The 25,565-nt window shown below is 36.8% G+C and overlaps 1 protein-coding gene across 1 annotated transcript in view; it reads left to right on the top strand.

Annotated features, from left to right (window-relative positions):
* The window catches only part of LOC135699580 (titin-like), an 89,153-nt gene that overhangs the window by 36,899 nt on the left and 26,689 nt on the right, over window positions 1-25,565 (top strand). The window contains exons 2-5 of the mRNA XM_065219857.1: window positions 1,110-1,202; window positions 1,279-1,505; window positions 1,570-1,716; window positions 1,886-1,969. Coding sequence (XP_065075929.1) covers window positions 1,110-1,202; window positions 1,279-1,505; window positions 1,570-1,716; window positions 1,886-1,969 — 551 coding nt within the window. The remainder of the gene's footprint in view (window positions 1-1,109; window positions 1,203-1,278; window positions 1,506-1,569; window positions 1,717-1,885; window positions 1,970-25,565) is intronic.

Below are 25,565 nucleotides of genomic sequence, written 5' to 3'. Positions count from 1 at the left end.
ATAGTTTTAGCTGCTCTTAATATTCAGAAAGCTCTGTAGTTATTTTTGTTTGTAAAAGTTTTGAAAAAGATTAAAATAAAAGGTTTAAATTCTAAGGATTGATAAAGATTTGATAATTCCTGAATTGTTCGCAATTTCCATAGTTGTTTGGGTATTCCAAAAATACTACCCTGCACCCTTACCAAGCACAGTGTCGTCTGTTTATATATTTAACATTTTTTTTCTGGATTGTTAGTTTTCAAATATTCTATCTAAAAACATGATCAAATTTTCCAACCTCCCGTTGATTACCCATTTGAATGTTGTATAAAGTGAACACCGATCTTTTAAAATTTTCTACGAAACCTATGCGCTTTTTTCAGTGGTCTTATTGCACCATAGCATACCTTTCATTAATCTCAAATATGGATTAGAATGATTTGGATTTACGGTTATGTGATGCGTGCAGGGGCTGACAAAATTGGGTCATTACTGTATATTGAACTAAAGCGTTGATTTGTATTGTCAATTTAGAGAAAAATAGCCTCCTGTGTCAGAATATTTGACAACCTTAGATTTAAAAGCATCCTGCCACTGTCACTTGGAGTGTTATTTTTATCTCTGAACTGTCAATAATATCCTCTTACAAGTTTTTTTTTACGAGAAATGTAATGATACTGTAGCGTACTAGTAGTTTTTCTCCAAATAATAGTTCGTATATTACGCGGGACCAAAATCCGTTTACCTAAGGCCCCTGGCATAGCTGGTGCCCAAGCGGACAAAAGATTTAATAAATAATTTTTATTCCTTTGGCTGGTCAGCTCGGTCAAGCCGGTGACTTGACAGGGGTCTAAGAAATGAACCGAAATCCGTACACCTTATACAAAGTGCCTATTTTTTGTATGAGATGTATGGGTCCCACATGTAAAAACTTGAACAAGATTATTTTCCAGGTCGGGCTATATTTCGCGAAGAAAAATAATTTATTGAAACCAATATCACCATACCGTATAAATACTTTTATTATCTTTAACGACAACATCGTCTTTTCATCTTTTCGATTGCAAAAACAAACTTTCAAAAAGTATTAGGACAAACGACTAACAAATTTTTTCTCTCCTCATTTCCAGCAAACTCAGCCAACGGCGTCGCTCGGAAATCCGGAAGCCAGATGTTGCATGCTACATGTGTAACGCCAACATTGAAGTCGAGGACACAAACAGGTAAATAACTGCCTTGAATAGAAAAAAAGTTGGCCATCATTAGGTCACGTTTATTGATTGATTCTCAAACCAACAGTTTCGCAACATGTCGTGGTTGCGAGCGACTAGTGTGCCGGAGCGAGGGAAAACAATGCAGCGAGTGGATCCCTGCGATCGGCATTTGGGAGTGTCAAAATTGTCACTCAAGTCGGGTGATCCAGCAAAAAGCAGGCGAGTGGTTGCTAGGTCAACTCACCAGCCGATTGCAGAATCCCGGTCCAGTGAATTTGAAAAACGATGGCCTTCTTGGATTGACTGCTACCGGTATGTTGTCATTTATTATGCTTGCATAACTTTTTGTTAAGGGTAACTTTGAATCATTTTTCAGACTCAGATGATGCCCAAAGCTCTACGTCCTCGATTTCTTCGAACCAAAAGGTCAAAGTTCGGGAGTTCGTCGAAGAGTTGCTTTCTTCGATGTTAAATGGTCCGTTGGATGACGTGCCCGTTGGGCAACTCATGAAGAACGATGGCTGTAAGTATTGCATATTTCTTTGCCCTAACCATTCGTTAGCGAACTAACATTGAATTACACCTAACACTGAAAATCGAACAAGTGCCTTTTTAAGCTAAAGGTAACAATTTAGCATACCTGTAGGCGATGTTCCATTCATTTCATTTACCACGCGTTCCACTTCCCACAGATATAAAGTTGTTCCACAGGTATCATTCACGTTTGAGCAGGTGTCTGTACAATCTGGAGCTCTCGATACATCAGTCACTGTCCGGTAAGAGAGTAACAACCATTTACACTTGCACGAGAGAGAGAGAATTGTAGTGAGCACACTCTGTCGTTAATGCTGTTGCCGTTGTCTGTCTGTGTTTATGTTTGGCTAGTTATCTTTGATTGCACCATTTAAACAGCACGTGCATGTTGAACTTCACCTCTTTCTGTCCTCGAGTTGTTTCCCATAGATGTCTACCGAGTAAGCTACGCTGGCAGTGGGACCAGTGTTTACGCGGTAAATTAGTTTGATTTCTGGCAATCGAAATCGATTTGAGCAACGTTGCTTAAATTTGACTGATCAAACTGATTTATCGATTTGTCCGTGCTACATTTGAGCATTTTATCAGAGAAAAAATGTGTCCACCACCTGTAACCGCATAGTGACATTCATTTAAGTTGTATGTATGAAAGTAGAAAACCAACTGACGCTGAAAGCTCAACATTTTACTCGTGCAAATTGAATGCCATTTTTTGTTCACAAGCCCGATGGAATTTCTACATTGATGCAGCTTTTTCAGGGGGAACAGAAAAGTAAAAATCTTTTTTTTTTCGTTAACTGCCTTTTCACTGTAGGTCATAAATAAGTGTCCAAAAGAGCCATCGTGTCACAAACAGCTTCATAAAAAAAAAAAAAACAATCTGCATGAAAAGCATGCTGCTCGCTCGTTGCTTGTTAGTTCAGACTTCTGTTTTTTTCGCAATAGGGTAGTGCTTCTTAGTGACATTAAATTTCAATACATTTTCAGAAAAAATAATTCGATAAATTTCTGAATTTTATATTCTTTATGTTCTTGATTTTTTTTTTATTTTGATTAGCAAAATTATTAATCATGGATATTTTGCTAAACAGTACTGTGTAGTTGATTGATATTATGTATATACATTATGTATATACATTATGTATTGATAAAGTCCCCTCGAATATTTCAATCGTCACATTCTGATTCGTTTGTTTTCTATGTCTTGAGAATTAAAAAATCACCAATCTTGAAATTAATTTCGAAATGCTTCAAAGGCTCAAAATCCTAGTTGAATGTTTGATTCTGTAAATTATTCAAAATTCACAGAATCCTTGGCTTTGAAGAGCTTTTGAGACCATGGACTTAAAAAGATATCAAAACTCTAAGACGGCTGTCTACTTAGTATCTAGGTTTTATAAATTCTTATTTTTTCCTGTTAATTTAGTTATTTATTTGTCGTCAATCAGTGTAGACCGTTTTACAATTTTACTTAAACGCTAATTGTTACAATTTTACTTCAAGTATTTGCATAACATTTATATTTTATTATTGATGCCTAGCTAACCTCGTGAAGAAAGTTTTTTAAGCGTACTTTTATTGATTGTTGTGTCAATATATTCACAGTATGTATTATAGCAAGACATCATTCTATTCAGTGGGCTGTTTTTGGCATAGTCTGTTCTTTGATAGTTGATGCTAAACAAATTTCTATTCCGCAGTGAGCGAGAGGGAGCATAAAAATTTATATTTTCCAAAATCTCTGGGCTGTTAACTCTTTGCGAAATCACATCGTTTATAAAAGCAATCATTGCGAACTCTCTTCGCTTTTTGAGCTCATCTAAATTAATAAGCATACAATGCGATTCATAAGATGGAAGTGGAAAACTCGTCCAACCCAACTTTCTTAGAGCAAACAACAAGAACTGCTTTTGAACTGATTCAATGCGGTTTACATGTGTATCATGATATGGAGCCCAAACTATGCTGTGTTTTTATTGTGTAGGGATCATTGAAGTGCAAACTAAATCTTTTAATGAACCCAAGCATGTTGCTTGCTTTGTAGATAATGTTATTGTAGTGATCAGCAAAAGTTAACTTGGTGTCGAGGATAACACCTAAGTCTCTGACTTGATAGGATCTCTGGATTGTTTTCTGGCCAAGAGTAATTGTGTTGTGTATTACAGCGTGCTTTCTTGTGAACGATATAGAATTGCATTTATTAATATTTAGTTCTAACAAATTTTTCTAACACCATGTGTAAAAAACGCCAATTTCATGTTGAAATATTTGAAGATCAGGTGCTTTAGATATCTCCATGAAAAGTTTCATGTCATCAGCATATATAGAAACATGAAGAAATTTAAAAATATGTTCTTTATCGTTGACAAATAAAATAAACATTAATGGACCAAGATGTGAACCTTGTGGCACACCAGATGTTACATTAACTATGGTGGACAGATTTCCTTCAAATGATGATACCCAGCCCTTTAGAAGAAGCCCCAGATAGCCTAGTCAGTAAAGGCACGGTATTACCAAGCTGGAGGCGGCAGGTTCAATTTTCGGTCTGTTCGAGGAAATCTTTTAGGTTGGAAATTTTCCTGATTTCCTGGGCATAGAGTATCAGTATGCTTGAGACACAATATACAAACTCATGCATTGGTTGGCATAGAATGTTCTCAATTAATAACTGTGGAAGTGCATCTAGAACACTAAATTGAGAGCTGGCCAAACGCTCGCTACAGATGCGTAAAAAGCCTTTCAGCCTATCATTAGCGAGAACTTCATGGCCGGTTTGCAAACTATACCTAGGTGGTTTCTAGCAACACTGCCAATGCAATCAAGATAGGCGCTGCTCGATTGGCTCTGGCTTTGACAGGTCGTTTGGCCCAAAACCAGCCAGTCCGCTCCTCTCTTATACTAGACCCTCTCTACTCAAATAACAATTTTGGTTTTATGAGAGTTCTTGGGTAGTTTACACTAGTGCTGGTTCATAATGCTGATTAACCATAATTGGAGTAAACCGGTAAAGTTCGTGCCTGAAATGTTGATGCCTCATCAGTTGTGAAAAACATCATGCTGACAAGCTCCAGCACTAGTAAAACAGCATAAGTGTTAACGGACACCACAATGCAAGCTAAATTGCCAGATCCAAGCATGAAGTTCCAAAACATATTTATATGAAAAACATAGTTAACAGCGACAATTTATTTTTATTTATTTTTTACCAGATTTTTAAACATGGTTCACCTTGGGAACAGCGACGGTTAATGGACTATCAAACAATATAAAATAATGCTGGAAGTTGGTAAAAATTGTGAGAATAGGATTTTATATATATTGACACTTCCTTGATATGTTATCCGTCGATATATTTTTTTAAATTCTTTATTATGGAGATTTTTAGCCTATGGCTAGTTTATCTCCGGAATTCGTCGATCTAACTCGACGAGTAGCTTTACAAATTTAACATTTCAATGAAATTTTAGAATCCCGAATGATCTTAGTAAAATGTAAAATAACCTAATGCTTGACGTACATAAATTCCAATATTGCATGTTGTAATTTTCTAGATTTTAGAAGATGACAAATTTTAGAGGTTGTTGTTATTTTCCTCATAAACTATCATCGAAATACAAGAGCCTCACAGTAAATAGTTTATGTTTCTATTAAGGCCGGTAAGCATATGTTTATCCAGTTTTTTTTTAAATATGATATAACGAGTTCATGTATCTTTTACGGGAAGGTTATTATTGAATTTCCAGGGAAAATTTTGAAAGGAAAAAGAATCCTAGTATAAATTTTACATCTAATGGACACAACAAGACTTTTGAAGAAAGTCACGGGACTATCCTAACCTTACCGAATCTCACCTATAATATATAGCACCTCTAATCTTCTCATGAAACTTTATTTCACCACGTAGATCTAGTAGACCCTTGAATTCCCTAAGGAAAGTTTCCAATATTCTGTGGATACTCCTTGTATGTAACCTTAGGAGGAAGATCCTAAATGTTTGCATGTTTTACGCTGAAGGTCATCAATTCTTAATAAATAGCCATGAGGAAATAATTTTCAAAAATCCAAAAAGGACTTAAAAGTGTGTGTGAAAAATGTACCTTCACTGTTAACTTTCATGCTGGGTGAAACGGATTGAGGTCTGTATCCGAATAATTTAAGACCTGAATCGAGCAAAATCTAACCATGAAAATTATTTCTCTAAACGTTTGCATAAAAAATGGTTAATTATGCTTCTCCCTTCTCTTAAACGAATCTTCAAACGTAAACCAACAATCGAAGAGTCATGATTAGGCTTTACGCAAAATGTAGTTTGTTAGAGCTTGTTGCCAACCGAAGGCTATGAATCGATTATTTCAGCGCTGGCAACGTTGAAAATAAATCTCTCCGCATCGCCCAACTGTTATGTAAGGAAAATTGTTGGATGAACTGAATTCTGTCCAATCAGATGTCAACGATTATATCATATTATATTTCCATTGCAATTTAGGTTTATCCGAACTATTAAAATTGTAATTTCGTATCGAATTTCGAATTACAAAAATTGTTCTCTTTATTAAAATTGTAATTCAGCACAAGAATTACACGTTCCAGACCATCTTCATTGTCTTAGAAATAAAAAAAAATACTTAGTTTTGCCCGATTGGATATTCAAAATCAAATTAAATTATTATTTAAATTACGCTAGTAATTTTTTTATACATTCTTGGACATTTTTTGGCAAACCATGAGTAGTTTTTCTAAACTAGTTGGTCATTAAAGCCATGGTTATTGAGCTACAAAGCAATACCATGTTAGAGGTGGCTGGATCCGAATCCCGGTCCGGTCTAGGAATTTTTCGGATAGGAAAATTTCTAGACTTCCCAGGGCATAGAGTATGATTGTACTTGCCACACTGATTGTACTAATGCAAAAATGGTACAGGCATCAAAAGCTCTCAATTAATAACTGTGGAAGTGCATCTAGAACACTAAGTTGAGAGCACGCAATAAGCTAATATGCGATAAGCAATAAGCTTGAAATGCGTAGAAGGAGGTAGAGCTAAAAACTTGCCGAAGATAGCATTAAGGTAAACAGTCAAATGAAAAAGTTGGGATTGAAAGTGTGTGTCCGTTTTATAACTTGAGCAGTCCTTAATGAAAATGATCAATAGTCACACATAATGCTGCTTGGTTAATCAGTCTAAGCTGTACCAAATAACTTGCTGGCCGGTCGATAATTACCCATTCTGCTTGATTCTTTCCCGAACACCGTAAGCAGATTCTTATGCAGAGCTAATTAATCGCCAACAAAGCTTTTAATCATCGCATGTATCCAAGTAAAATGATTTATCTGAATCTTTACGATTTCATCTCCGAACGCGTCAAGGTCAACCCTATTTTCCCTGACGTGATTCGAGCCGAGAGAAACAGTTCAGTAAAAAAGAGCAACTACCGCAGTTGAAATAATTGAAAAAAGCGCGAACTGCGTCTAACGGCGAAAACTTGCATCATCCGGATGGATCTCGGGTGAGATCCGGAAGAACGTCCACGAAATAGCGTGTAGCATGTAAGCTACCGGTAGAACATTTATCAATTTCGCTATGGCGAGAGAAAGGGTGCTTGACGTTCATTCAGGGCAGTATGGCACCTGTCAAATAGAATCGATGTCAATATTGCTGATTTCACGTTGGAAGTATGCCATTTTGTCCGTTTTTTAAAGACTTTCATCTCCATAATTTTGTTCGTAGCATGAGGCATCAATGGTTGTGGCCATTTCATGGGAAGCAGTTCTAAGCTGTTTTAGCATTCAATTTAGATGGGATTTTATTTTTTATCGACACTACCAAGTATCTTACGTCCGGTAATGATAGCGTGTGCGTCATATGGTTTGATGATAGGAGGAAACATTTATACATATGAATGTATGTAAATGTGACCTTTAAATTTGATTTTCACAAGTTTGTTTTTCAGGCATCTGGCAGGCATGGAAGGGCTTATCGCTACTTCCTGGTTTCTTCAAGATGACTCGAGGTTCAATACGACAGCCCTCCTGAGGCTATTGCGTGATCATTTTGGATCGCTTCCTAGGTGGGGCTTTGAAAACGAAATGATTTCCCTCGCCAACATTAGGGTCAGAGCCTGTCATTAACTGAGAGAAGGTGGAAGGGATTACTAGGTGAGCCTTCAAAGACTGCGGGAGTTTTTTTTCCTGCTGTTTGTACTTTGGACAATCAGCGAGAGCGAATTTTCAAACAATAAGGACATTTTGGGGAGCACGACAAGGACCCTCCGTATGTTTCTCCCCACATTGATCACAGCGTGGCTTGATACCACAGCAGGCCGCAGTGTGCCCTAGTTGCTTACATTTTTTGCAGTTCATTACCTTTGGTCGGATCATCCCAATCGCGACGTAATCTGATAGTACGGACCCGGCGAAGGTCATACGAAACGAGTCCGAAAGCGTGTAGGTCTTCTTCGTTCCAACGAAGGACATGAATGCATTTTAATGCAGTCTATAATTTTAATTTTCGCGAGGTGACGGTTCTTTAAGATACCAAACCCGCCTTTCAGGAAATCATCGTGAGTCATATTCGCTTGGGTAACAACCCCCTCGATTTCAACTTCGTTGCAACCAACAACAGCTAGCGGCTAACGGTCAGGCCTAGGTTTCTTGGGTAGCTCTAAAACCTTAAGACATGCCCTTCAATTTTTTATCATTTTTGTGGACATCAATTTCTAATGAATTGCTAGTAAACTGACCAGCTTTATTAATCATTGTCGTAGCAATCATTATCGATAATTGGAATTCACGGCAAACCTCGATGGGTTTTTCAAAATGGTGTATGTTTCGCTTTTGTCAAATTTAAACTCATCGGCCTTATTTTTTTTTATGGCTTTATTATAGAGACTTTCAGCCTGTAGCTGGTTCATTACTCGCAAGTTACCAGTTTGCGTTCATTATGGAAGTAATGTTTTAAATATCAATTATCAAACGCGGTTACCATAAAAATAATGCAAGTAAAACACAAACGTAAGGAAATCCAATTAATCCAGTTATCATTTCATTTAGCTCACCTGTTATCTGGATATTACAGTTGACAAATTTCGCAAGATTTCGTGCGAGCATTAGCGTAGTCAGTGCTGATAACGGCGCCACCGCACTGCTGCTTTACTAAGCTGGTATATCTAACATACAGTACTACCATAAATAGCATTCCGATTTCAATTCCTGTGCTCGCTTATTTTACGCTTCTCATTCAATGTCACCGAACGGGGAAGCCGATAAGATAAAACGAGTATCGATAGGAACTAATGACGCCGCTGCTGGAGATAAAGCGCAAATCAATTTCATCCATAGTCTTTTCGACTAAAAGCAACCGAAAGCTTGGGATGTTTGATATCAAAAAATCCTCCAGGTCGTAAAATAAAGGCATAAAAAAAATCTATATTAATAAAGTGTCATGGTCAACGACCGTAATTCGGGGTCAAATTGATCATCGTTGTGAACTTGATCATTATGCATTGCGTTTTTTGTTCTCACTTATATCATTGTAGAGATGAACTAGCCTAAGGCTAAAAATCTCTTTAATAATGAAAAAAAAAACTTATATCATTTTACTAGATCGCATTTCATCATGAGACTCCAATGATTTCAATTTTAATCAACTGATGTTCAATTTTATTCACCATCAGCTTTCAAACAAACGATCAAAGGGCTGCAACGATTGTTTTCATTTGCTTGAAAGTGGGATTCTAAACTAATTGCCAATCAATCTAAATTATATTAAATTTGACACTTCGAAAATAAAATAAGATGTTCGAAAACCCCTCCGTTGTTGATGGGTTGATTTTCGAGAAGGTGTCTGTAAAAAATTGATTCCTTGTCTGTCAGAAATCTGTCAAATTCAAGTGAAAATTCACCTAATGGAACACATCCTAAGTAATTTTAAAATGTTTCCAATAGCAAGAGATCAATGGATTCTCACGAGATTTCCAGTGATGTTCTAAAAATTTACTACATTTAGGTGCAACTGTGCATTTAAGGAAATATTTTTTGAAATTTCTGCCTACAAAATACACATTGTACAGGGATTCCATTGAAACAATGTTTTTTGAATTATTTCTAGAAATGCACTCGGCTGCAATTTGAAGGGTTTATTAATTTCACCCGTTGTCGTGATGAATAGCTTTAAAACAAAAAAAATAATCATTCGCGAAACCTTCTCCATTCGAAAAAAGATTTTTCCCGTCATTTTGACATTAACTTTTTCGAAACATTTTTTTTTTTTCGATTTTCCACGCTTGACCCATATTTAGTATGAAAAATGACGGGAAAAGCCCAGTATTTCGAATGGTGAATGTTTCGTGACCGCCGATTTTTTAATTTTCTATTTAATTTTATTCTAACAAAGACACTGTGTCATCCCATCCTGATAGTTTAAAATTTGAGATTTTAAAAATGTCCTACAATACAAAACATCCAATATAATAAGTAATCATGCAGAACGATAGAGCTCTCATAATTTCCGATTTTAATATAATTTGTATGTCAGTGGCCTGTAAATAGAAATGTATTTCTATATTTACGGTAATTAGTGACCAATTTGCCCCCGTATTACGGTACTGTAAATGTTCACTGACAAATAACACACCAGGTAACACGAGCCAAAATCTACTATCAGCGACAAATGATAAAATTCTTTCCGAGATTTAGACAAATGGGGATTTCAAGACAGAAGAAGAAAAAGATAATGGAATCGCTCACACCCATGTCTGCAATAAGCAAAATGTATGCAAATCTTTTGATTGAAAATTCTCTTTGACAAGCATAATTCCACGCACATCAAGTTTTGGCAATACGTTGGAAATCGAACAGGTTTCATAAAGAAAGATGTGATGTGATGACGAATTAAAATTTATTCAATCTGAAATATAAATCACGTAATGTCAGAAAGTTTTTTTTTGTTATAAATGAAATAGTTGAAAATTTAAATTCGATAATCATTTCCAGAAAATACTTGATTCATTTCTCCTGGGCATCTTTGATCGATAACCTTGTCCCATATGACATTCCATCGAACAACACACACGTAACAGTTGTCCTCAATAGGATCAGGCCAATCAAAAGGTTCATCTTGAAATGCTACTTTTTCGTTCCCCTTTGAATCGGCCGTCATAACAACCAGAAAATCAACAAGTTACGGAAGCACGTGTCTTCTGCACTGGCTACTACACATACCTACTCTCCAAGAGCAACCGCAATCAATCTGCAATGTCTGGAAAATATTGCCGAAGGGATCCCCTGATGGTTCTCTCTGTTTACCAACGGGCTTGTATGCCTTTGAGAACGTAGCAAAAACAAAAAGTCACCGACTAGCACCCCTTTCCTCAGCAACCTGTTCAGTGTTTGGAGCCCACTCCATTCCTCTTGCGCGTGGCAACGGCTCAGTCGCAGTAAACCTTGCCGTATCAAAGGTGCAAAGCTTTAGAGCCATCGCTCGCGTCATCCACCGCCAAGCAGCAGTAGTAGGCTGAGGCACGCAACTCGCACGCGCTCCGTCGTCAGTTCTGAATGCGGCGCGAACGGTTTCAGGCTCAAAAAAGCTCTCGCCGCCGGGTTGTGCGAAATCAAAGTCGTCTCTCTATTTTTGTGTGATTTGCAGTTAGTTTTTGATGATAAGCGTTTGAAAAGTGAGATTTATGTTGCGATGGAGATCATGAATAAGTGGACGAAAATTGATGAGCTTGATTGCAAAAAGTGACTAATGAATGAATTCTTAAGAAATTTTCATTGAATACGAATCAGACAGAATGGTGAATCATTTTGGAAATGTTCGTAGTCGGCTTAAGTGTATATCCGGAATAATAGTTATAATTGTGCTTAAAACTACCTGAAATGGAAGCACAATGTCTACTGCATCCAAGCAGCTCGAAAAGCAAACAAAACCAACCCAAGACTACTTAATGGTGCGACAACTTGAACTTGAAGCAAACAAGTGCGATTGTGGTGTGGCGCTCGTTATTATGGAGTGCTTATCAGCGAGAAAAATCTTCTTGCTAGATAAAATTCAATGGAGAGAAGGTTCAATGGGTCCAATTGGGAAAGGTCGTTTCTAATTAGGGACAGCACCGGTAACGTGCTGTTAGGAAAACTATGGCGTAATTTTCAATGATGGAGAAAATATTCGGGTGTTGTGAGGAGTGCTCGGAAAAACTCTAGAACTCAAATTCCATGCGTGATTTTAATCGCTTATGAGTTTTGCCATGCAAAATTCAACTACGAAAAAATCACCCATGAGTTTTCAGGTTCAAACATTCATTGATCGATGGTTTGGCATTATTCACTGTTGTTTTTGAATTAGTAGATGTCATTCATTCATATCAATTGACGTTTGACCGATTATAGAGTTCTGCAATGATTTTTTGGCGTTGTGAGTAAACATGCATGATAATATCAAGCGTGAGGTTTGTTTGCAAGATTCACACACGAGTTAATTTTCTCAGTTTTAAGAATAATTTTTCTGTGTTGTGTATCTCAGATCAATCATACATGAAAATATATACAAATCCAAGTTAGGTTCAATCCCAGCTGAGATTGTTTGGATTTTTTGAGACGAAAAATCTTTGGTCACAACACGTTTTCTTCGAAAGGGAATAAAAGTCGGTGAATCCGGTTTGCGATCTAGTGTCCTTAGTGTCCAGGAATGGAGTCACCTCCCTGGTGTTGGTGATTGGCACTCGATTGCGGAACGGAGACTTGCAGAAATAGCCAAGTGTAATAACATCCAAGTGCCTGTTGTCAATCTGAAGCCACTTAATCAATTTCTAGAACACTAAGGGACGGCATCGGCGAAGTAGTTAACATTTATACATCTCACGCCAAAGCCACGAGTTCAAATCTCATCTTAGGAAAAGTCAGGAATGACCCAAGAGTTGGAAAGTATCTTTAATAAAAAAAAAATGGTCATGTGGATCAATTGATCAATTTTGTTCAGGCTCAATTTTAATTTGCTGTATGATATGCAATATCATGATTTTTCACTTTTATTTCTTAAAACCCAATTAAACAAATTTGCTGAAATTAACCTGATTTTTAATTGAAATAAATTATTAACTTAACACATATGTTATAACATTCACAAAAAGGGGCAAATCTGCTTTTTTTTCAACATCTAAGAAAATTGGGAAATTTTACTGCTTCGGATTTTTATTCTGCAGTTATTAGTCTCTTTATCAAGCTATTTTGATTAATTGGAAGTGATTATTCTGCATTCCAAAATACATTAATCATACATTTTCTTAGATGGATAAAAACCAATCGAACTGTTCTAACTTTTTCGCAGCGATCAGAATTTGGTGAAATTTAAAGCATATGAACGATACATGATTTGAAACAGAAAAAAATATGCGTGCATTGGAACAACAGTTTAAAAAAATATTATTCTAGAAAGATAAGTGTTTCTAAAATTACTCAAACTTCATACAGGCTCAGCCAATCAAGCCTAAACCGACAAATCTTGAATGTTTGCTAATCAAACAACCGAAATTTCAGAAACTCTGTTTCGGATTTTTCTTCACCAAATGTTAGTATGGGTACTTACATTCCGAAATCGGATGGTGTATGGGGAGGTTTAGGCTCTGCAGGCTATTGTTTGTATGTAAAATTGTAAATAATTCAATTTCCATCCAAAAGAATACTTCACAACCAACCGATATGTAAGTGTGTAAGCATTAACTAACTAAACTAACTTTTGATGAATAAAAACCCGATGTACATGACAATTGATTAATCTGCGACTTTAGACATGGGGTGTGCATTGAAACGGAATCAGAGCTGATAAATATTTCGGCCGTCATGTGAAAATGAGAAAACAGGTCCTCTCACTATCACGAGACGAAACTACCTATCATTAGATGTCTTTTCATTTTCCAATGATCAAGCATTCATGAGAATAATATTGAATAATAATGCTTAAAATGGATTCCAGTGCACCAGAGATGCATTGAATTTGATGCAGTACATATTTAGTACTTAAATCATCTTGTATTTTACTAAACTTTCGTGGAACTTGAAACTCTCAGCCGATTTCCCACATAACGTGATTCCACCACAATATTTAAGCCAATCTCTGCAGTTCACCAGTTGAAATTTACCATCAACAGGATCGAATTGTCGCTTTTTTTCGCGATGCTCACTCGTATTTTATTCAATTTCATATGCAGCTATCCTCTCATTCCGTTCAACATTCCGAAATTCTGCGAACATGAACTTGAACAAGAACGAAACATTAAGAAACGAACACACCAAAAAGTTTAAATGAAAAGAAGCAGCCGGTGTCCTGAGCCCGTGCATCGTTCACAAGGCAGAGATCAAATAATTGAACAAATTCAAACACCTAAATTAGACATTCCGTGCAACTGTGAAAGTTAGCCCATTACCAGCCACTGTGCGCTGCTCGGCCGTAACGATATACCACCTTAAAGTTTTGCAATCAAGTTCCATCGGAAATAAAAGAAAAATCGAAATCAGTATCCTCTACCTACCATCCTAATCGCAGGAGGAAAGTGCCATCGGAAGCAATCGTGCGTGCGTATGTAGTTACATATTTATAATCACCAAAGTAAAAGAAGAGAGTGAGAGTGCGATTTTCCCAAAAGTGCCAACGTCAAGGAAGAAAAATGATGTGCGTGATCAGCATGTGTTCCGTCACTGAATGGTACCTGGTGATGGCCGTCGTGTCCTATCTCATGGCTTACCTCATTCAAGTAGTCCTCGGTAAGGCTCAGTGATCAAATAAGTATATAAATCTTGTATAGGTTATGGACGAATTGGGTAACAAATATTGGGTGGACTTACGTAAGGTCGGCAATCTGATTCCTAATAAATTTCGGCTACAGTGTGCCCAACAATTAATCATTTTACAACTAGCCGATGTCAGCTCCGGTTGGCTGATCTCGAAGACACGAGCATTTTCAGCTTTATCTGATTGCATCCCCAATGGATCGTGCAAAATTGTTCAACGTCTGTCAGTTTCGATCGATCTTTTCACCTTCGCCTAGCACAGACTACCGCATGACAGTATCAGTGTACTCATCATTATCTCTAATTGGAGGCGAAATGAACTTTACATCTAATGACCTTTAATCGTCTTTTGTAATTTATCCGGTTCGAAGTCAGCCAGCAACGAACGCTTCGTACGTGTGATTTTGATAATAAATTCACCTTTCGCATGAGATGAAATCGAAACCTTGCTCAATTTTATGCAGTTCACAGTACGAATGAATTACCTGTTTCCGACTCTAGCGTGCGTAGTCCAACGGTGGAAGGGAGGGGAATATCTGTTTGATATTTTTTTACATATTCATTCTATTTTTTGGAGATTTGCGACATAACAGAATCGATTATCAACTACTATCACTTTGCGCTGTACACAAATGTATGCATGTAAGGAAGCCTCCATCCCACAGTGGGGCGAAGCTGGTCATATTTATTAGTCTTATCTCATGAATTATTATATTTTTGATTCTACGATAGAATTTAGGTTCAAATGCTATATTTCAGGATAATCCAACAAGAATTGAATTTTGTGCATACCAAGGCATTGTAGGCGAAATACGCGAATTAAATGTTAATTACTAAACTTTCTCACTTACTTTATGGAGGTATTCTACTATAGACACCAATATTTATCAGGAATCTCGGAATATTATGACAACATAAGACGTAGGCTAAGCACAAAAAAAAATAGCATTCGTAAATGATGAAAATGTATAAACTTTCTTTAAAGGCTTTTTCAAAATATTATTTCAATAGTTGGAAACTTGACAAGTACTATTTAAAAAAAAAGAAGACGATAAGGCAATTCAATGCATTTAGAGTAAGTATGCCAGTTATGACACTAATGTTCCATAAATTTGAAATATAATTTCAAGGATTTGTTTCCGGCGATATATGTCAAAATATATGTTCTAACTGCCCAATCCCAAACTTTACATCAGCTTTATATTGCAAAAAGGGTGATACGCGGTTTTGATGGTTACTTGTGCGGTTCTTGATGAGTCATTCTCTAGATAACATAAGGCGTAGGCTAAGCACAGACAATGGAACCACTGCTCGGTGGGTCTTCCCATTTCCTTGATCCGTGGGACGAAGAGTCACCTAGACTGTAGTCGTTCGGTGTTCCAGCTTTTCAAAATTACTCCCAGTTATGCAGGTGCTGGTTCCTCTCGGATGTAGAAATTTTGTTAACTACCAGGACACTCAAGTTAGTCAGCCTGCTCGTTTCCTTTTACACCAAAGTACTGTCGTAAAGTCCCTTTCATATAGTTAACGTCAACAGGAACAGCTCTGAGTATTGTGAGTATTCAACTAACAACCTAACTCATTAACTTCTATTGATTTAAATAAATACTGACTTGCATAATATAAAATTATTTTAAAAAAAATATGCCTATCATCAATGCGCAGTTGGCTCAAACCCGTATTTAATAAGGAATGTATTTGTACGCCTGATTTATTAGTTTGTGTATGCGAAAAATCAACCACTTCACCTAACATTTACCGCAATTTCCCGGAGAAGGTGTCCAATGTACCTACCAAGTGACTGAAAGTTGCGGCAAGGAACCGGTCGATCCAGTGTCTTCTTCCGCAGGTTTCAATTTCACGGATTTGAGACGCTTGAATGATGGATTACAGCACCAGTAGAACTGGTTTAAGCATTTTTCCCCGCATCGCATCCATCAATTCTGATGAGTAGTGCATTTCAGGCCAAGAAAGGATGCTGCTAACGCAAAATTAATATCGTCATCACCCCCATCCATTCCGATCTGCTCACTATTTCCTCAACGAACAAATCAATTAAATTAACTGCCCATGCATTTGTTAATCGGGATGGGAAATTGGCACCGGGCGCGAAGCAAGCAGCACGAGGCGCCAATTTGTTTAACATGAATTATGATTGGATTAGCGCTGTTATGCCATACTCTTCTACATAAATACCTGCATACTCATATGATATGATGAACCGTTAAGCGGACCGTCTGCAGTTGGAGTGTTGTACTGTTCACACTTTTCAGCGCCGGCGGAAAATGAAAGGGAAAACCTTACGCGAGCCGTTTACGTTGCGATCGGGTAAAGTGAAACGTTTTCGTTTTACTTTCAATAGATTAGGGATTCACCCTCGTAAAGTGGAGGAAAAATGTTGCATAATTCATACCGCTCATTAGGTCAGTGCTTGTTTAATTAGTTACTAAACTTCTGTTCAAACGGCCAGTTAAATTCAAATCAATTCAACTAAGTAAACTAATTGTACCGAGGTTCCAAAACCTGTTCGTTTAGTGCTCTTACTAACTTGTATGGTATGAAATTAATAATACTACGGAAACGATCTTGAACCATTGATAATTGTTTACCCTTACATGGAATTGAGAAACCTGCCGCGACGCTTGGAAGTTGTCAACCTTGCTCACCAGACGAAATCAACCGGGACTGCGCCGTTTATGCTACAATGATTTTCATCTCCCTCAGTGTGCATAGTCTTATTTTCGGACTCTTTCTACTCGATTGCAATCAACTGGTAGGGTGGATCTTAATGATCTTTCGCAATTCCATCGGCCACGGGGTCAGCATCGATTTCCCGTTTCATTATTTCATTTTCCTCATTCAGTCGTGTAGTTCACCGGTCTGGAATTGTTCCTGTACCTATATAATTTGTTCGACCTGCTCATTCACAACCCTAACCTGATGTATGCGGGCACTGCGTTGAACATTAACAGCAACAAGGTGAAGGTCGTGCAAACACCAAGCACGTAATAACCGGACCTGTGCAGAATATTTAAGCGGACTCAGCGTGCAGTAAAAAATCTTCCACGAAACGGATTGTACACTGCTCTGTATGACCAGTTTCATGTTTATAAACATTGTGCAGATCCACAGAAAAGGTGAAGCAACTTGAAAAAATAAATAACAATGCTACCAAAAATCGTATACAAGAGTAACCTTTTGAGGCACTGCATCGGTGGTCCTCCAAACAAAATTAGTATAAACATTCACAGCGCGCCGCCCATCATCAATAAGAGCAGGTTCATATGCAAACTTAACTGTTGCATTCTCGCATCTGAGGGCAGAAGTTGCAATGATTGGTGGTTTAGTATGAAGCGCAGTACCCAGTCGGGAATTTGATGAAAATGGGATTGGGTTTCCCGATTTAAAGGTATATATGAGGAGTATTCAAGCTTTTTCATTCAATGAACTCTTTTCAGCATATTAAACATTGACACATAACTGCATTTGACCTTCTACCTGTATATATCCACGGTTTTACCTGTTTTGATTTAAATATATTTGGTTATGTAACTGAAAAAATAAATAAAAGTAACCCCAAAATAACATTGCAAATTTTCAAAGTGCGACAAATTTCATCAGATAATCTGAAACTTTTGACTTCTCTATTTTTTAGTTGCAGTGCAAAAACTAAAACGTTTACCGATCTGAAATTCAATTCTGACATTTAATCGCTCATGTAAATCTATATCGTTGTTCGCTGAAAATGAAATCAACTTCAATCAAGTTCAATTGAACTTTTGACTTCCAAGTAAAAACACACATGCATGCATTGGTGTAGCTAATGGGGGTTCCAGGGGGGCCAGGCTCCCTCCAGATTTATCTAGGCCCCCTCCAGAATTATCTAGGCCCCCTCCAGAATTATCTAGGCCCCCTCCAGATAAATTGTCTAGCTACGCCAATGCATGCATGTAAAGCTCAATGCAAATGCATTTATTATTAAATTCATTGCAACTTTTATCGAGGTTTTAAAGCATGCTACTAGTCTAAATCATGGTCTACAGAACCCTCATAAAACAAACATTGTTACTTGAGCAACGTTTTATTGCTGTATGTTTCAACTATGGGCAGAAAATTGTAGGGAAATTTATATTGTTTTTGCTGTGTGGATTAAGAAAATTTCGCGACAGGATGCCAATAAAGGCATGGGATAAAGATTACATTGGAATTTCCTTTACGATCATATAGAAGACGTCTGTTGCCTCAAAAAAAGACCCTGTGAAATTTTGTCTTCCTAAAAACCTATGCTCAATAAGACATGAACATTTCACAGACATTCTTTAAAGGCTAGTTCACACCGAGATTCTTTGACGCGCAACAATGTCCCAATCATAGTGAACTGGTCGCCACGTCAAATAATCTAGAGATAGCGGCGCCGGTGGTGTAGTGGTAAGCGTGATTGCCTCTCAATCCCAGTCGGCGTCGCTGGTATGTTCTGAGGCATAACATCTCTGATCACGGAAGTAAAGCCGTTGGTCAACACTTCCAAGTTCCATAAAGTTCAAATAAAGTTCCGACAGAACTTTCAAGTTCCATAAAGTTCAAATAAAGTTCCGCAGTCAACACTTCCAAGTTCCATAAAGTTCAAATAAAGTTCCGACAGAACTTTCAAGTTCCATAAAGTTCAAATAAAGTTCCGACAGAACTTTCAAGTTCCATAAAGTTCAAATAAAGTTCTGACAGAACTTTCAAGATCCATAAAGTTCAAATAAAGTTCTGACAGAACTTTCAAGTTCCATAAAGTTCAAATAAAGTTCCGACAGCACTTTCAAGCCACATGAAGCAATCCGCACAAATCTTTTTTTGTAACAAAATTTAATGTACGTAAATATGAAATAATCAGTGGCCCGAATAAATCATAATTCTTAAATTTATGCAACATTCTATCCAAAAATAAAAATAAAAAATTAAAAAGTAATTTCCTGGATTCGAACCCGTGTATTCGGTATGTGATCTACGATTGCTAACCACTGCGCCACAAGTGTGATGAAATACCAAGCGGGCAAACACCAATTTAAATTCATCAAGGTGTTGTCTTTCGTATTCAAGTCAGTCAGCTGGCTCAGAAAACTCCAACAATAGGTGGGACAACAGCTCACTTTAATATATTTCAGAAGACGTAGTGGTTCGTGCTGAGACTCTCACGCAGAAGGGCTGGGTTTTATTCTTCCATCAGCTCCATTACTACTACTAATGCTGATAAATCAAAACACATAACTACCTGCCTTTAGAAATAACTTGCATAAAAGTGCGAACTAAATATAGAATTGGTGTAGAGGACAAAAACCTTTTTTAATTTATTTTCTAAAAGTTCCGTTCAAGTTCCGCCAGAACCTGCTTAGAATGCTCTTCAATTGTGGTACCGGAACTTTCAAGTTAAAAATGAGGCTGCTTAGAATTCTATAGACCACCTTCAACCAAGGTGCTTAAGCCATAAATAGCCTTTTATCAGAACTTTTGGTTACTTGGGCGCTTCATGAGTTTATGGGTCGATAGGTAGAGTCCAGGTGTAGGAGCTGCCTCCCTGGCGTCGGTAGCATTGGTGCTCAGCACGAAAAACAAGATCGACGGAAAACAAACCAAAGGAGAAAAAAAAGAATCTAGAAATGAAGTAATGAAATTGGGTTGTTAGCGGAATGCTAAATAAAACAGCAAAAAAGGTTATCTTCCATTTAATTCCACTTAATTAATTTTGGTATCCATGACAGACTTTTTTATTCGACTTTTTTAATCTAGAAATGTTTTTTATAGCTTTATTTGGGAGATTTTTAGCCAACTGGCTAGTTTATCTCAAATATTATTATTATTATTATCTCTATTTAGGAGATTTTCAGCCGCAGGCTGGTTCATCTCCAAATTTATCTCAAGTACTAGCGAGTACCAAAAAAAAAAAAAAAAAAAAAAAAAAAAAAAAAAAAAAAAAAAAAAAAAAAAAAAAAATCACCGGTACATGAAATGAAAGTTTTAGATTTATTTTTATATTTGCTCATGGTCAGCTTTTTTTGGAGCTTAGAAGTTTTTCGTATCCAGAATGTGGAATATTGCTAAATTGGTTTATATTGGCATGATCCAATTTGGAAATCGTCTCATTTGGTGCCTACACACTTAGAAATAACTAATTTCACACGTAACGGAATCCGTCTTTGACATGAAAGATGAGACGTAAACAAACATTTCATGTATTATTAAGTGCTCCGAGACTGATAAGTTCGTTGCTCGACGAAAACTACGTTTGATTGAGCTATATTTCGCGTCTGTAATGACTCAAATTTATGTCACTTGCTTGTATATGTCACTCTCAGAGCACTATGCTTGTATATGTCACTCTCAGAGCACCTAAATTTACATGTTTTTTTCTAAGTGTGTATTTTCAAATCAGGCAAGAAATCTAACATCCGTAATTATCGTGAGATTGCCATTATCTCTTTGATCGAAAAACTTTTTGAATCATTCGCAAACGAAAAAAAATGTCAGCAAGTAAAAAATCAAATTACAAACTAACAGCACGGCTTTTTTAAAGGTCGCTCAGCTACCTCTAATCTTCTTGAATTTGTAACCTTCATTCTTAACGCAATGGACAATGGCAAGCACGTGGAAGCTCTTTATACTGACTTCATTAAAGCATTTGACCGAATCGACATACCATTATTACTCTTTAAATTGCAAAAAATAGTAGTGGAATCTAGGCCCAGAACCTATTTCGGTCACCTCTAGGGTGCCCCAGGGTTCTCATTTAGGCCCAATTCGATATGAACACAAATAAAAATTTCGAATTTTAATAGTGATGTAAACATTCATTCACGTAAACTAGCTACTTGTAAACGCATCCGAGCAACTTGTAAACAATGTTGTTTACAACAATGGGCTTTTGTAAACAATATTTGGTACATTGTATGAAATGTCTCAGAACTTTACATGATATATAATGTAAACTTATATGATATGTGACGCTCCATTTATGTGCATCATACTGAACAGAAATTAACACTACTTTTTCGAACTCTGAAGCTCTTCATGGAAATAAGTAATTCTAGCGACACGGAAGAATTCCAGAATGAAATCAACTTATTTAATGGTGTAGTAAAAGTCTAATTCAACGCAATGTAAAAAATGCAACGCATGCATTAAGCAGAAAAATAGAAACACCTCTTTTTGAAATATTTTAGGCAAACAAAAAGTAGAAAAAATGTAAAATTGTAAGGGACCTAGGTGTAATCCTAGACTCCAAACTCACTTTTGTAGAACATTATAATAAAATCATAACGAAAGCTTATAGTATGTTGGGCTTCATTAAGAGGTTCAGCTATAATTTTCAAGACCCATACACTATTAAACTATTATATATTACATACGTAAGACCTATTCTGGAATACTTTAACCTAGTATGGAATCCGTACATTGCCTTACACGAGGAACGCATAGAATCCGTCCAAAAACAATTCCTTTTATATGCCCTTCGCAAATTGAATTGGACCGCATTTCCTCTTCCATCATATGAAGCACGCTGCATGCTCATCAACTTAGAAACCCTTTTTTTTTATAAACTACATTTGTGACGAAATTAACAGACACAGAATGCACGAAATTGATCTTTTTGTTACCAGGCGAATCTTTGTCATTCAAATGAATGAGGTTTTGACGAAGGATGGAAGTGATTCGTATAATTTAATTTTTTTTTCTTTCTTTTCCGGCTTTGGTTCAAATAGCTAGATCTATTGATCTAGACTGAATACTTTCAGGCCATCGAATGGAATGGAATAGCGTAGGATCCACATTGTAAAGATGCCCTATTTTCAGCTTTTCTACAGGCTGGAGTTGTTGTTTGAACCATTTAGTTTATCAATTTAATTTATCTGTATAACAATTATTCACGAGCATTCTTCCAGGTTGATTCAAGAATAGTTTGATGATGGTAAATTTTCCTAATGTTCACATTACAGTTATGACGCGGTCCTGTCAGACTCTCCGCGCATCAGACTGTTATTTTTCAGTAATTCCACATAATTGTGATTTCATATCTTCTTTCTTCAGGATGGATGTTTAAGATACACATACTTTGCTAGCTGACAAAATGGGGTCATTGCTGTATAATTATTCTCTTTTTTCAGCCTTCATTCAGACTGGATCTATTGATTTAAATTATTTAAGTTTTCTTCCAGCTCTTCGATAACGGAACATCATTAGATTTATGCTGTAATGATTCACTCTTACAACTTTCACCCTGGTTTTGTCTGTTGATTTGATTTGTTTGAATTGGTTTTCTGCTCTTTGGTGTTGGCAGTTGCTGGCGGTCAATTTTGCTCATGCTCATGCTCTATGTATATTTTCAGCTTTTCGATGATGGAAAGTCTTCAGATTTATATTATAATGATCCACCATTTTGTTTAGGCTTCAGGCAAATCCAAGCATAATGCATAATAACACTGATTCATTTAAAACCATGGTCGTATCACTTATCAAGGTGAATTCTGATCTAACGAACCCAACTTACTAACAAAATCTCCTTACCTGTGTCGTTTGTTGGGGTGCAGAGGTAAACACGGCCCACAAACAACAAAGGTCACTCTAATATTCCTTCCCTACTCCCACCTTATTGCAAGGACGTGGCCGGCGCCGTTATTTATCTACAAAATATGGAGTCACTGAAACTTGTGCAATGAGAATGGACGGTCACTCCCAGTCCCATTCAGTTGATTCATCATTCAGCAACCATTTATATGTGCAGTCAGTCTAAGCTAAGCTAAGCTACGCTAAAATGAATGAGATTTTGCGAAGGTTACTTTGAGGATCAAGTCTGTCAGTGACTATGTGAAAAACAATATTGTCAATATCGTATGGATGACAAATCTCAGCACTGGCTATCTACTACTAAACGTTCAATTTACAGTGTACTAGTCACCTTTCGTGTCTAGTTTCGGTAAAAATCGTGTCTTAGGGATAATAGAAGAGTGAACCATATTGTTAATTTTAATATTTGCTTATAGATAAATCTTTATACGCAAAACAAATTGCATAAACATTAAATGTAAGGGTCGATTTCTCTGCATTCCGCTGCAATTTCAATTCTTGCAATGGACTGTAGCGTACAAGCAATTTATTTCAGAACGAATACTTTCGTATTGAACCTTCACAAGATGATTTTCTAGCCTCAGTGATTTGGGAGAAATAAATTTAGCTAACATAAAAATTACAAACAAAAATTAACAAACCTTCCGACTACATTGTTCATAAGGTGAAGCATTACGAATTCTGCATAGTTTGAATGCAAATATGTTATAGAATCTTATATTTTCCAGTTGAATGCGGCTTAATTTATTGGCGTTTCATCCATAAATTTCTAATTGCACTGATATTGGGTGTCACGCACAACGTATCAAAAAGACTGACAACTCTGAAGCTTTAATATACAAATGCTGATAGACAAGCATAATCTCAATATCTATCACTAAATTCTTAAAGCTTAAATCGAACGAACGAAGAGGTTGGGTATTTGTTCTTTTTTTTTCCTACACGGCCACTGATACTAGCTCAGTGAGAGAGCCATTTTTGAAAGAGATATTTAGGAAGGTTGCGCAGCGCTGACTACCATAAGGTTTTAGAAATTTCATTTTCATCTGAGTAGAAATGACGCTCTCTCTCTCTCTCTGAGATAGTCTCATCGACCATGTGACGTCGAGCACATCCCAACAAACAATTTTAGCTGATTAGAAGCTGAATGAACTATTTATTGCCTGAATAAGTTTTAATCCAGCTTTCTGTTTGTTGGGATGATGGGACAGCCAACTTTGGAGCATGCTCAATGATTTCTTCGATATTCGAAGACACTGTTCGTTTGCATACAAAAATTAACTATTCTCCATTGTCATCGGCTAAACTGAAATCCTGTGACGAGGATGAATATGATTATGTATATATGTGATTGAAAGTATCTATAGTTCATGGTAAAAACATTAGCATAGTGTAATAATATCATACTTATGCCGCGGATACACTTGGATGACAAACTATGAGCATGAGCATGATTTGTATAATAATTAGAATTACTATACAACAACTATACAAGTGTGACCATGGATGTGCTCATAATTTATTATACAAATAATGCTTATGTTCATAGTTTGCCATACAAGTGTATCCGCGGCATTAGAATAATAATAATTCATAATAAGTCAGTTAGGACTGGTTTAGCTGATCATCTTCTTCAAAGAATTTCGACATAATAATATGAGAAGACGGTGTTGGCTTTTCTGTACCACCAAATTACAGTGACCGGCACAAAAAAAGATTCACCCTCAATAAATGTAAACATTTAAACAAAAAATATTACCGTAAAATAAAAACCAGAGGTTAATTTGGCCTTAATAGTATTAATGCAATACTAATAAGTAAGTCATTGCAAAATTTCAAATAAATAAAATTTATGTTAACTAGTATTTTAGTTGGCGTGACGTAAAAAAAGATCCACTTTATATTAAATCCAAACGAAAACAAATGACTAATAGTCTATGTGGCCTCCCTTCGCTTCGATGACAAACTGCAACAGCTTTGACATGCTTTCCACCATGTGTTTGAGGTGCTGAGGATCCAAATCATCCCAGGCCTTTTGCAGTGCTGCAAAATATGTTTGCTTGTTACTAACACCGGTTTTCTCCACACAATTATCGAGGATAGCCCAAAGATTTTTGATTGGGTTCAAATTGGGACTCTGGGGGTGGCCATTCCATGGGCTCTATGCAACAGGACTGGAAAAAAAGTAAGTGTTTTATTTGCCGTGTGATTGGGATCGTAATTCTGCTGAAACGACTCTTCCAAATTTTCACAAAGAATATCGATATACCCGGTCATTTTACCATGGATTTGGGTCAGATTCCATACAGCAAACCACGAGAAACAACTCCAAACCATAACATTTCCTACGCCGTTTTGCATGGTTGGTTGGAGATACCTATCCTGTAGTGCTTCGTCGCTTTTCCGTCATACTCTTACACGTCGTTTCTTGTTGAATTTTTAGAGATG

This window comes from Ochlerotatus camptorhynchus, unplaced genomic scaffold (genome assembly GCF_037179485.1).
Source record: "Ochlerotatus camptorhynchus isolate MF236.1 unplaced genomic scaffold, CSIRO-AGI_Acam_v1.1 ptg000112l, whole genome shotgun sequence".
NCBI classification, from domain to species: domain Eukaryota; kingdom Metazoa; phylum Arthropoda; class Insecta; order Diptera; family Culicidae; genus Ochlerotatus; species Ochlerotatus camptorhynchus.
The sequence above is the reverse complement of the archived record's forward strand: the minus strand, read 5'-3'. Positions and strand labels throughout refer to the sequence as shown.